Source organism: Schistocerca gregaria, chromosome 8 (genome assembly GCF_023897955.1).
Source record: "Schistocerca gregaria isolate iqSchGreg1 chromosome 8, iqSchGreg1.2, whole genome shotgun sequence".
NCBI classification, from domain to species: Eukaryota; Metazoa; Arthropoda; class Insecta; order Orthoptera; family Acrididae; genus Schistocerca; species Schistocerca gregaria.
The window spans coordinates 373,814,676-373,828,468 of record NC_064927.1 but is presented as its reverse complement, the minus strand read 5'-3'; the positions used below and the strand labels follow the sequence as shown (position 1 = coordinate 373,828,468).

General features: G+C 44.6%; 1 protein-coding gene across 1 annotated transcript in view; it reads left to right on the top strand.

Moving 5' to 3' along the window:
- Positions 1-13,793, top strand: part of LOC126285202 (zinc finger protein 239-like) — a 73,379-nt gene that overhangs the window by 41,631 nt on the left and 17,955 nt on the right. Inside the window, exons 4-5 of the mRNA XM_049984507.1 lie at positions 1,057-1,222; positions 11,832-12,049. Coding sequence (XP_049840464.1) covers positions 1,057-1,222; positions 11,832-12,049 — 384 coding nt within the window. The remainder of the gene's footprint in view (positions 1-1,056; positions 1,223-11,831; positions 12,050-13,793) is intronic.

The following is a 13,793-nucleotide window of genomic DNA, read 5'->3' as shown; positions in this document are numbered from 1 at the left end:
CGGTCCTCCCACCACTTATCTTCCTCCACTTGCTGCCAGGTCACACCTCTCCTTTCAACAGATATTCTCACTCCCATTTTCCAGCGTGTTCTTGGGCGTCCTCTAGGTCTTTTCCCATCCATCTTTAGTTCTTCCATAATTTTGAGGAGTCTCTGCCCATGCATCCTCATAACATGCCCATACCATCTTAATCTCTTTCTTTCAATTTCTTCTCTCATACTTTCTTGTTTGAGGTCCTTTCTAATCTCTACATTCCTTACTCTGTCCATTCTTGTTTTTCCCTTAACTGCTCTGAGAAATTTCATTTCCCCTGCTTGCAGTCTGCTCCAGTCCCTTTCTGTCATTGTCCATGTTTCTCCACCATAGGTGACAATAGGGATGTAATAATTCTTATACATAAGGAGTTTTGCTCTTTCTGAAACCTCATTATTCCAAATCAGATGTTTTATTGTTTGGTAGGAATTGCCTCCCTTTGTAAATTGCCTCCATTAATAAGACATACTATTCAGTGCTATATATACAGTCTGGACAAATGTTCACCAAACATATGTTTTAGGACCTCGAAAGGTGTAAAACATTGCAAATCAGTGTAACAATTGTACGTACCTTGCAAAGCTCACAGAAACCGTCGCGAAACTTAGGTTCAGCAATGTCAACACACTGAGACCTGTGTTTTGATGTTTTTGACGTAGCTATCCACAGATGGCAGCACTCTAACTGTAGCTTATAGCCCTTCCCCGGCTTACCCCACCTCCGCGTCTTGCCCTGCCTTCCCCTAAATAATTTTTCGGACAGGGTGCGCAGCAATCTGTTATTGTTTACTGTTTGGTGTTCAAGTTGAGTGACTGTAGGAGGATGCAAGACGACTCAGACAAGATTTCCAGTTGGTGTAATGAGTGGCAGCTAGCTCTAAGTATAGAAAAAATGTACGCGGACTGCGGTGTATCTATGTAGATGTAGATTATTTCCGTCTGCAGCGATTGTTCACAGACGCCAGTGCACACTAATACGCGGCCATTAGCGCCTGTGGCTTGTACAGCGTACTCTCGGTTGCAGGAGAAGCCGCATAAGTGCAGCGAGTGCTCAAAGTCGTTCCCGACTCCTGGCGACCTCAAAGCGCACGCCTACACGCACAGCGGGTCGTGGCCCTTCCGCTGCGGAGTCTGCGGCCGCGGCTTCAGCAAGCAGACCAACCTCCGGAACCACCTCTTCCTGCACACAGGTACCCTGCCTGTCAGTAAAAGCCGCTCAATTCTCTGCACTCTGGAATTACATTCAGCAGCAACCGAATAGGACAAAACCATCTACTAGAGTCTAAAGCCTTTTCGTCTTTCGAGAGACACCAAAAGTAGCTGACTGGCATCCTGATCCGTGAACTTTCAACTGCCGTTCACAACTCACGCAGAATATTCGGAGCTGGGCCCAAGGAGCCCAAGTCTCATTCGATACTGATCCAAATGCATCCGATTGGATTGTGGCCGATTGTCCTAGGGAGTCACACAAGTACCTTCACACACTGTCTGATCAAAAGTATCCGGACAACTACTAGTGGACATTAATATTGGGTGTGTCCACTCTTTACCTTTATGACAGCTTGAAATCTACTGGCGGCTCTTTCAAAGAGATGTCTGAAGGTCTGCCAAGTAATAGCACCCCAGTTTTCCTCAAGAGCCCAAACCAGAGAGGTAGTGAAGTTGGACGCTGGGATCTGGAGCGAAATAGACGCTCTAATCCATTCCAAAATAATTCCATTGAGTTCAGCTTGGAACTCCGGTTCAAATGGTTCTGAGCACTGTGGGACTCAACATCTGAGGTCATCAGTCCCCTGGAACTTAGAACTACTTAAACCTAAGTAACCTAAGGACATCACACACATCCATGCCAGAGGCAGGATTCGAACCTGCGACCGTAGCGGTTTCCAGACTGAAGTGCCTAGAACCGCAGGGCCACACGGGCCGGCTGGAACTCCAGGCAGGCCACAACATTTCAGATATGTATGTGGGGTATTAGTTCTAGACACACACACACACACACACACACACACACACCACACACACACACACACACACACACACACATATATATATATATATATATATATATATATATATATATATATATATATATATATATATATATATATATATAAGGTGTACAACGTTGCTTCCGCCGTTTGCCGATAGGTGGCGACAACAGTAAGTAGCGGTCGAAAGAAACAGACAAAACTTGGAACTGAACTGGGCGATTGACCGCCTTCGAATTCACAATTTCGGCACCAGCCGCTTAAATTTTCAAATTGTTCAAATGGCTCTAAGCACCGTGGGACTTAACATCTGTTAACTCACTTTCTGTAGGGTTGCTGGCCCACGATGTCTTTATAGGAGGGTTGAGTCGTCCGGGGGAGGGGAGGGGGGAGGCGGTGTCAGTAATGATGTCAAAGACTGTCACAAACGTCGTTCTATTAAACATCGCACTGCTGTCATATTTGAACGCGAGATGTGTGTAAATGGACGTCCCAAGGAAAGGAGTGGTTTCATTGATGCCCTTTATGTCGCCTCCTAAGACCTTTTCGTGTCGACTCTGAACGGCGGTGTGTCTGAAGTGGTTTCCTCGGCCACCCATCTCACTGGTATCAAAAGAAGGAGTGAAATGTGGCTAAGAGTGTCGGTACTGCCTAGCCATCGTCTGACACATCCACTGTGGTGTCGGACAGAATTGTTCTGAAATTCGGTGCCAGTGTGACATCTATAACCCACCTTACGTCTGACATGAACTCTTGAGCTCTCGTCTTTTTTTTTTTCGAGTCGACACCTTGCTGTTTAAAGCGCCGCCAAGCGTACTGGTGACGTCGCAGGCGCCACGCCCTTGAATCATAGCAAGGGAAGGCTGCACGCACCTTTGAGAGAAATTTCAAACTTATACGTGACAATGACGAGATACGCCTGATGTTCTCTGAGGCTATAGATACTGCGATAAGGAATAGCTCAGTAGGCTGTTGAATTGAAGAGCAATTGTTGAGTCATCAGTCTCCTGGGTGGTTTGATGCGGCCCAACACAAGTTCCACTCCTGTAACAGCCTCTTCATCTCCGAGTACCACTTACAACCTATGTCCTCAATTATCTGCTGGATGTACTCCAATCTCTGTCTTCCTCTACATTTTTTGCCCTCTACAGCTTCCTCTAGTACCATGGAAGTCATTTCTACCATCCCGTCCCTCCTCCTTGCCAGTTGTTTTCCATACATTCCTTTCTTCTCCCATTCTGTGCAGAACCTCCTCATTCCTTACCTTATCAGTCCACCTAATTTTCAACATTCGTCTGTAGCACTACATCTCAAATCCGTTGATTCTCTTCTGTTCCGGTTTTCTCACAGTCTATGTTTCACTAGCATACAATGCTCTACTCCAGACGGCATTCAGGAGGACGACGGTTCAATCCCGCGTCCGGCCATCCTGATTTAGGTTTTCCGTGATTTCCCTAAATTGCTCCAGGAAAATGACGGGATGGTTCCTCTGAAAGGGCACGGCCGACTTCCTTCCCCGTTCTTCCCTAATCCGATGAGACCGATGACCTCGCTGTTTGGACTCTTCCCCCAAACAACCCTACCTCAACCCCTCTACTCCAGACGTACATTCTCAGACATCCCTTCCTGAAATTAAGGCCCATGTGTGATACTAGTAAACTTCTCTTGACCAGGAATGTCCATTTTACCAATGCTAGGCTGCTTTTGATGTCCTCCTTGATCCGTCCGTCATTCGCTAGTTTACTCCAGAGGTAGAAGAATTCCTTGACTTCATCTACTTCGTCACCATCATTCCTGATGTTAAGTTTCTCACTGTTCTCATTTCTGCTACTTCTCGTTGCTTTCTTCTTTCTTTGATTTACTCCCAACCCATATTCTGTGCTCATTAGACTGGTCATTCCATTCAGCAGATCATGTAATTCTTCTTCACTTTCACAGAGGATACCAATTTCATCAGCAAATCTTACCATTGAAATCCTTTCACCTTGAATTTAAATCCCACTCCTAAACCTCTCTTTTATTTCCATCGGTGCCTCTTCGGTGTGCATATTGAACAGCAGGGCTTTACATCCTTTTCTATCCGAACACTTCGTTCTTGGTCGTTCACTCTTATTATTCCCTCTTGACTCTTGTACACATTGTATATTACCCGTCTCTCCCTATAGCATACCCCAATTTTCTCAGAATTTCGAAAATCTTGCACCGTTGTACATCTCTAAAAAGGGAAGTCACACAAGATTTAAAGAAAATCGTAAGTTTCAATATTGTAACTGCGAAGAAACTATGAGTAACAGAGGAGATATTTCAGTCGAGCGATGAAAGAAGGAAGTATACATATGTTCAGAGAAAATCAGGAATGTAGGAATACTTATAAATGAAATAAATAGGAAGCCTAGCGAAGCTAAGGTGAAATGGCTAACAAGGAAAATGTGAAGAAACTGTAAAAGAAATGATTGTCGGAAGGACTGAGTCATAATAACCTTCGGAGAAATTAAAAGCAAGGATCATAGCATTAAGAGTGCAATGTGAGTTCCACTGTTAAATGCAGAGGAGAGAAAAGATACACTATGTGATCAAAAGTATCCGGACACCCCCCAAAACATACTTTTTTCATATTAGGTGTATTGTGCTGCCACCTACTGCCAGTTACTCCATACCAGCTACCTCAGAAGTCATTAGACATTGTGAGAGAGCAGGATGGGGCGCTCCGCGGAACTCACGGACTTTGGGTGTCAGTCGTGTCTTACGTCAATACTCGAGATTTCCACATTCCTAAACATCCCTAGGTCCACTGTTTCCGGTGTGATAGTGACGTGAAAACGTGAAGGGACACGTCCAGCAGAAAAGCGTTCAGGCCGACCTCGTCTGTTGGCTGACAGAGACCACCGACAGTTGAAGAGGGTCATAATGTGTAACAGGCAGACATCTCTCCGAACCATCACACAAGAATTCCAGACTGCATCAGAATCCACTGCAAGTACTATGACAGTTAGGCGGAAGGTGAGAAAACTTGGATTTCACGGTCGAGCGGCTGCTCATAAGCCACACATCACGCCAGTAAATGCCAAACTACACCTCGCTTGGTTAAGGAGCGTAAACATTGGACGATTGAAAAGCGGAAAAACGTTATGTGGAGTGGCGAGGGAGCTTGCACCCCTTGTTGTTTTGGGTGGCACTATCACAGAACAGGCCTACATTGATGTTTTAAGCACCATCTTGCTTCCCACTGTTGAAGATCAATTCGGAGATGTTGATTGCATCTTTCAACACGATCGTGCACCTATTCATAATGCACGGCCTGAGGCGGAGTGGTTAATGGACTGGCCTGCACAGAGTCCTGACCTGAATCCTATAGAACACCTTTGGGATGTTTTGGAACGCCGACTTCGTGCCAGGGCTCACCGATCGACGTCGATACCTCTCCTCAGTGCAGCACTCTATGAAGATTTGGCTGCCATTCCCCAAGAAACCTTCCAGCACCTGACTGAACGTATGTCTGCGAGAGTGCAAGCTGTCATCAAGACTAAGGGTGGGCCAAAACCATACTGAATTTCAGCATTACCGATGGAGGGCACCACGAACGCGTAAGTCATTTTCAGCCAGGCGTCCGGTTACTTTTGATCACATAGTGTAGGTAGAAAGAGTACATTGAAGGCTTCCATGAGGGGGAAGACTTGTCTGATTACGTGATAGAAGGAGAAATAGGAGTCGATAGGAAAGAGATAGGGGATCCAGTATTAGAATTAGAATTTAAAAGAGCTTTGGAAGACATCAGAATTTCTAAAATCACGGGGTAAGGGGTAACAAAACGACTATTCACGTTGATATGTAGAATGTATGAGTCTGGCGATACACTATCTGACTAACATCTGCAACATAATTTCAAGGATTGCTAGAGCGGAAAAGTGAGAGAATTAAATCACAGTCAGCTTAACTGCTCTTGGATCCAAGTTGCTGGTAACAATAATAAACAGAAGAATGGAATTTTCTGTGGGGTTCAAATCACGTGATGTTGCAGGCCATTCGAAATGCATTAAGTGGGAAAGGGTTCAGAAAACCAGTCATATATTCCTCCAGCCCGATGCCACATGGCGATTAGTTTGGTTTTGGAAATATAATGCACAATTGAGACAATTATGACGTTGCAGTCGATAATAAAAGCGACTCTAAGGAAAACTCGAGACCTGGAAAAAGTGTTAGACAATGTATAATGGTGCAAGATGTTCGAAATACTGAGAAAATAGGGGTAAGCTATACGCGAAGACGTGTAATATACATTGTATACAGGTACAGGAGCCAAGAGGGAACAATAAGAGTGGAAGACCTAGAAGGAAGTGCTCGAATTAAAAAGGGTGTAAAAGAGGGATTAAATCTTTCGCCCCTCCTATTGAATCTATGTATCGAAAAAGCAATATGGAAATAAAAGAAAGGGTCAGGATTATGATTAAAATTCAAGATGAAAGGAAATCAGTTGTAAGATTCACTGATGAAATTGCTATGCTCTGTGAAAGTGAAGAGGAATTACATGATCTGTTGAATTGAATGGACAGTCTAATGAGTACAGAATATGGATTGAGAATAAATCGAAGAAAGACGAAAGTAGCGAGAAGTAGCAGGAATGAGAACAGCGAGAAACTTGAGACCGGGATTGGTGGCCACGAAGTAAATTAAGTGAAGAAATTCTGCTACCTGCGCAGCAAAATAAAGAATGACGGATGGTACATGGAGGAGATAAAAAGCAGACTAGCATTGGCAGAAAGGGCATTCCTGACCAAGGGAACTCGTTTAGTATCTTAATTTGAGGAACGAATTTCTGAGAATGTACGTTTGGAGCACAACACTCTATGGTAGTGAAACATGGACTGCGGGAAAACCGGAAAAGAAAGGAATATAAGCGTCTGAGAAGTGGTGCTACAGAAGAATATTGAGAATTAGGTGGACTGATAAGGTAATGAATAAAGAGATTCTCCGGAGAATAGGAGAGGAAAGGAATATACGGAAAACACCGACAAGAAGAAGGGACAGGATCCTAGAACATCCGTTAAGACATCAAAGGATGACTTCCATGGCTCTAGGCGGAGTAATAGAGGGTAGAAACTGTAGAGGAAGACAGAGATTGGGATACAGCAAGCAAATAATTGAGAACGTAGGTTGTAAGTGCTACTAATGTCGCAATGGGAGAAAATTTCAGGGTTCAGAAGAAGTGGTTCTTTAATTGTGTTTCACAGTTTAGCCCCACTCTTATATGAATCCGTGACGTCTGTCCTTTCGCACATGTACCAAAGAACAGAAACGACATAGAATCCGCAACTGTGTTATATATCATGTATGTTGAAGGTGAACGGAAGAGAAAGAAACGAAAGGGTAGCAACTATTAATGTCAGCTGCAGCGGAACTTTTTGTGGAATCAGCGACGACGAGTGAAAATATGTGTCAGATAGGGATTCAAAATCGGGCTCCCCTGCTTACTAGGAATTCTTACAATTGACTCGTCTGCATGGGCAACAAATCCACCAACTTCAGAGAGGATGTACAATTACGTTCGATCTCCTGCGGGAATCTCGAAGTAGCGAGTATGGAGGACATGAGCAGGGGTGCGGATATATGGCACTAGTCGGGAATGTGACTCGGTCTGGTGGACTGCCGAGATAGTAAGCGCAGTTGCGATGAACGCTGTGTCCACTCTGGTGGTGCAATGGTTGTTGACACAGCTACACAGTAAGGAGGAGAGCCCAGGTCCGATTCCTATCATGGCACACATTTTTCACTGATTCCCACAAAGTCTGCACGAAGTCCTGATGCAGCTGACATCAGTAATTCCTTCCCTTTCCTACCCTTCTCCCCCCCTCCCCCTTGTAATATTATTTGAGCCTCACTGGCCCCTTTTTTTTTAACTAATTTGCGCTTGATTTTATTCTGAGAACCTCAGTAATGTATGTAAATACCGTAAGTGTAAATTTGATTCAAAAAGTACTTGAGGTGAAGCGCAGCTGGACAGCAACAAACTCTTTAGCGCGCAATCCCCGCAACGTTAGTAGTTGCGAATCTTTGAGTATGGACTCTAAAAAAAAGACAATTGATTTATTAAAAAAAGAGGACTGTTAATCTGTATCTTGTGGAAAGATGACGTGTTACTAGGGCGTCGCTCAGAACGTATTGTTACATTTAATGAAATTTACTGTTTCAGTGATAAAACCGAGTAAAGTATGTGTAATAATGGCCAAACATTTATGTATACAAATTTTCTGGAAGTGAAGAACAGAAATATTTTGCTTTTGGAACAAGAGGTGAACTTCATTGTCGTCGCCGGCTATCAATCGACATAACTGTAATAAGTGTACAAAGTTCGCTAAAATACAGGAAAGGAAATGCATTCCCTATACTTTTCATTCAATACGTAACAACCTCTCATAGTTTCGTAATTACAACAGTTGGATTATGTTCTTGTATAATAGTATGGTGCTGAACTCCACTGACCAACTTTGATGCAGCAGGACGTGTAGTTTGAAGGAAGTTTGTGTGCTAGGCAATCTCCCTTTCTCACGAAAAGCAGATTGCTGTTTGATCTTATTTACTTATAACAGTGGTCCCTTAGATATGAAAAGCTACGAAAACTTGGGCTCAAAGCTATCTGCAATACGGCCAAGTAACTATCATAGTCGTATTTTAAACCTCAAAGAACAATAACTTCCTCCAAGTTATAATACGTCACCAACTGTTGCAGAAGCTTATCACTCAAGGAGGCAGCAACCAAAATCCAGGTACCCGTTACGACTTAAAGTAAAAATCTCAATCAAAAATCTCTCTCTCACACTCTCGCTCTCTCTCTCTCTCTCTCTCTCTCTCTCTCTCTCTCTCTCTCTCTCTCCCCAAACACATATATAGATATTCATATTATTAAGATTAAATTCATTTTATATTGGCGCCCTCCAACTTCACTTCACATAACGGTTCCACCCTGTTAGTGATATCCCACTAAAATCTGCTGACGGACTCGCTACACCTGAGTGTCTAGGCTTTCATGGTCACAGTCCCACTCCTGGAGGGAAGTCCAATTACCAGGAATAGCGACTCGCGATCACACCAGCAGGATTTTTCTTCACAGAGGCATTATAAAACCTAAATCATTTTTTTGCTGTCAGGTTCAAATGGTTCAAATGGCTCTGAGCACTATGGGACTTAACTTCTAAGGTCATCAGTCCCCTAGAACTTAGAACTACTTAAACCTAACTAACCTAAGGACATCACACACATCCATGCCCGAGGCAGGATTCGAACCTGCGACCGTAGCGGTCGTGCGGTTCCAGACTGTAGCGGCTAGAATCACTCGGCCACCCCTGCCGCCTGCTGTCAGGTATCTGGTCTCTTTTATGGAAGGACACTGGTAGAAAAAACACCCATGTTGTTGTGTAACATTTGCAGTGTCACAAAAACAAGGTAATCAATAAAATAAAGACTAAGAAGACACAAAATCATGAAACTTACTTCAGTATTAAGCATAACATGTGAGATCATGGAGAGAACTTCCGATGTCACTAGACGAAACAATCGTTAGCTCCCCCACACCACTCCACCCCCTCACCGTCATTCCGAGAATTCTTGACTCTGACGTTCCGTTTCACCCCATACAGGTAACGGCTTGTGTGACTCGCCATTTGAAATGCATTGTGGTGTGTTGTAACGCCCCGTTCCGTGAGGTAACAGTATGAACGGACTTTTACGAGGGTAATCCCAAAAGTAAGGTCTCCTATTTTTTTTTATAAGTACAGAAGTCTGTATGTGTGTCACACTGTTATGAAGAGTGCTTCACACGCTGTGTGTAAACAGGTGCAGGCTGTGCTGAGGCGCTCTGCCTTGGCTTGGCAGCCGCTGAGAACGGAGCTCCCGTTGGATGTTGCTCGCAGTTATTCGATTTTTTAACGCAAAGGGCACTTCCCTGGTTGAAATCCATCGCCAATTGACGGGAGTGTGTGGTGAGTCGTGCATGTATGTCAAAAACGTTCGTGAGTGGTGTAGAGAATTTGCAGCTGGTCGGACCGAAATTCGCGGCGAACAAAGGAGCGGGAGACAGTCAGTTTCTAAGGAGACATTGTTGAAGGTTGAGCAAAGCCACTTTATGCCCACTGCGACCACAATTAACGCTGACTGCTGCTGTGAGACTCTGAAAAAATTCAAACGGCAATTCAGAACCGAGAGGAATGTTGAGCAAGGGTGTACGAATTCTCCATGACAACGCTCGGCAAACCGTTGATCTCCTGCAACAGTTTCAGTGGAACATAATCACCCACCCTCCCTGTAGACCTGACTTGGCGCCCAGTGACTGTCACCTGTTCCCTAGATTAAATGAACATTTGGCCGGAAAGCGATTCAGCTCCGACGACGAGGAGAAAGGAGAGGTTCATAGCTTTCTGAACAGCATGGCGGCGAGCTGGCATACAAAAACTCCACAGCGTCTATAAAAATGCATCGTCAGAAATGGTGATTATGTCGAAAAATAGCTAACTGTTCAAGCTGTAAACTGATGTAAACCATTGTAGAAATAAATAGGTCTATGTATCCAGAATGAGATTTTCACTCTGAAGCGGTGTGTGTGCTGATATGAAACTTCCTGGCAGATTAAAACTGTGTGTCGGGCCGAGACTCGAACTCAGGACCTTTTCCTTTCGCGGGCAAGTGCTCTACCAACTGAGCTACCCAAGCACGACTCACGCCCCGTCCTCACAGCTTTACTTCTGTCAGTTCCTCGTCTCCTACCTTCCAAACTTTACAGAAGCTCTCCTGCGAACCTTGCAGAAATAGCACTCCTGAAAGAAAGGATATTGCGGAGACATGGCTTAGCCACAGCCTGGGGGATGTTTCCAGAATGAGATTTTCAGTCTGCAGCGGAGTGTGCGGTGATATGAAACTTCCTGGCAGATTAAAACTGTGTGCCTGGCCGAGATTCGAACTCGGGACCTTTGCCTTTCGCGGGCAAGTGCTCTACCAACTTTTTTTTTTTTTTTAACTGTGTGCCCGACCGAGACTCGAACTCGGGACCTTTGCCTTTCGCGAGCAAGTGCTCTACCACTTTTTTTTTTTTTTTTTTGGCAGTTCGCAAAAGCTAAATGAAATGCATCCTCTGCAAAAACAAAAACAAAAGAAAATCATTGTACACAAAATGTAAAGGAACAGGGATACAGGGATGTTGTTTTTATTTATTATATTTATTTATTTTCCACAATCACCCTGTTAAAAGGAACATGTAGATAATGTAGATCATTTCATGGTATAGCATGTGCATTGCATATGGAGCGTTGAGAGAAGCGTGAGGTTCATTATCAGCTGTCAAATGTGCACACCGACTGCACCCAGCACATTTGCCATTCGCGGGTAAGTGCTCTACCAACTGAGCTACCCAAGCACGACTCACGCCCCTTCCTCACAGCTTACTTCTGCCAGTACCGCGTCTCCTACCTTCCAAACTTTACAGAAGCTCTCCTGCGAACCTTGCAGAAATAGCACTCCTGAAAGGAAGGATATGGCGGAGAGCTTCTGTAAAGTTTGGAAGGTAGGAGACGAGGTACTGGCAGAAGTAAAGCTGAGAGGACGGGGTGTAAGTCGCGCTTGAGTAGCTCAGTTGGTAGAGCACTTGCCCGCTAAAGGCAAAGGTCCCGAGTTCGAGTCTTGGCCCGGCATACAGTTTTAATCTGCCAAGAAGTTTCAGGTCTATGTACTTGTAGAAAAATAGGAGACCTTACTTTTGGGATTACCCTCGTATTTGTGCCCATGCATGTGCTGCTTAGTAGCGGAATACGTTTGCTGCCCACAGGAGACCGGCCGCACCCCTGCACGCTGTGCGGTAAGAAGTTTGCGCTGGCGTGCAACCTTCGGGCGCACGCACGCACGCACCACCAGATCGCCGGCGTCAGCGACGCTACGCCTCCGCCTTCAGCCTCGCAACCCGCACAGCCGGGACAGTGCCTGTCGTCGCCGCTTCGCTTCTGGCCGCCGCATCTGGCGCCGTCTGCACCGCCGCTTCTTTCCTTGGTGAGAGGACATCCCGCCATTACGAATAAGCTCTGTAACGTACACTGAAGAGCCATAGAAACTGGTACACCTGCCTAATATCGTGTAGGGCCAACACCGACTCAAAGGAGGGCCTCGGCGCTTGTTCGTGACGTCACGTCAGCTAGGCATGGCCAACGCCAGGTCTGTTGCAGGCATACTTATAATGGTGGTGTTCCCTCTCTGACACAGGAAAATGTGAAACTATTGGCGGTAATTGACCAACACACGTTGTTCTGAGAGATTTCTGCGATCAGTTAATTGTGCAATTCGTTACACTTCTTAACAAATAGTGTACTGCCCTAACTTAAATTTCCATCTGTTTTAAGGATTGACATAGAAAAACAACTTCATGATCGAGCAGCAACAGAATTCGTGCTTCTTTACCTTATTTGTAAATCTGAGGAAGTTACGTTTGTACTGGGTTGCTTTTACAAGAAACTGCGAACATATTGGTGCTCTTCTTTAGGTATCTTGGTTGACTATGGGGTGAGGAGTACTGAATGTTATTGAAATATCTTGCGATTGTACTCGTTGGGGGAGGGGGTCGGGGACAGAAGAAGAGGCAAAAGAGAGATACTTGTTTCATCAAATAATTTTTTTTATCTTATAAAGTTTCTCCTTTCAGTTGCAAAAGGGGAATATTTATCTTTTCTAATGTGCATGTTTAAAAAAGTTTAAGCTCAGCAGTATTTTCGATGTATGAAGCTATTTTGTTTCCTGTTTGGAATTCCTTTCGTTGAAAACGACAGTAATATAATGACTGGCAACAGTTGGACATTTACACATGTAAATTAGTTCACATTTCCAGTGACGATGTCAAACGAAAATAAATAAATAAATAAAAGAAACGAGTTAATTGTAAGGGGGTTGGGGTAAGTTTCGAAAACAAAATGGATCAAGTAAATATAATTACTTGAATGTAAAATTTCCGAAGCTTGCGATGGGGCAAAGCATCTTCTCATATTGACCTACGTTTGTTTCGACAGGATTCAGTAATCTTCATTTGTAGCTTTACGACAGTAAGAAAATCTGTCATCTAAATAAAACTGCAGAATCCAAAACAATACCAAACATTTTGTCCAAAAATAAGAGATTTATAGTGATAAGCACGTGCAGGCGTTTCTGCCTGCAACAGACCCGGCGTTCGCCGTGCCTAGCTGACGTGACGTCACCAACAAACGCCGAGGCCTTCCTTTGAGTCGGTGTTGGTAGGGCCCGCGCTAGCACTCAGAATTGCCGCAACACGACATGGACTCGACAAACATCTGAAGTAGAGCTGGAGGAAGTGACACCATAAAACCTGCAGGGCTGACCGTAAGTCCGTAGGAATACGAGAAGGTGGATATCTCTTCTGAAGAGACCGTTGCAAGGCATCCCAGATATGTTCAATAACGTTCATATCTGGGGAGTTTGCTGGCCAGCGGCAGTGTTTAAACTCAGAAGAGTGTTCCTGGAACCACCGTGTAGCAATTCTGGACGTGTAGTGTGTCGCATTGCCCAAGTCCGTCAGAAGGCACAATGAACATGAATGGATACTTGTGATCTGAGAGGATGGTTACTTACGTATCACCTACCAGAGTCGTATCTAGACGTATCAAGGGTCCCATGTTACTCCAACTGCACACGCCCCACACTATTACAGATTCTCCACCAGCTTCAACAGTCCACTGCTGACATACAGTGTCCATAGGTTCGTAAGGTTGTCTCCATACCAGTACACGCC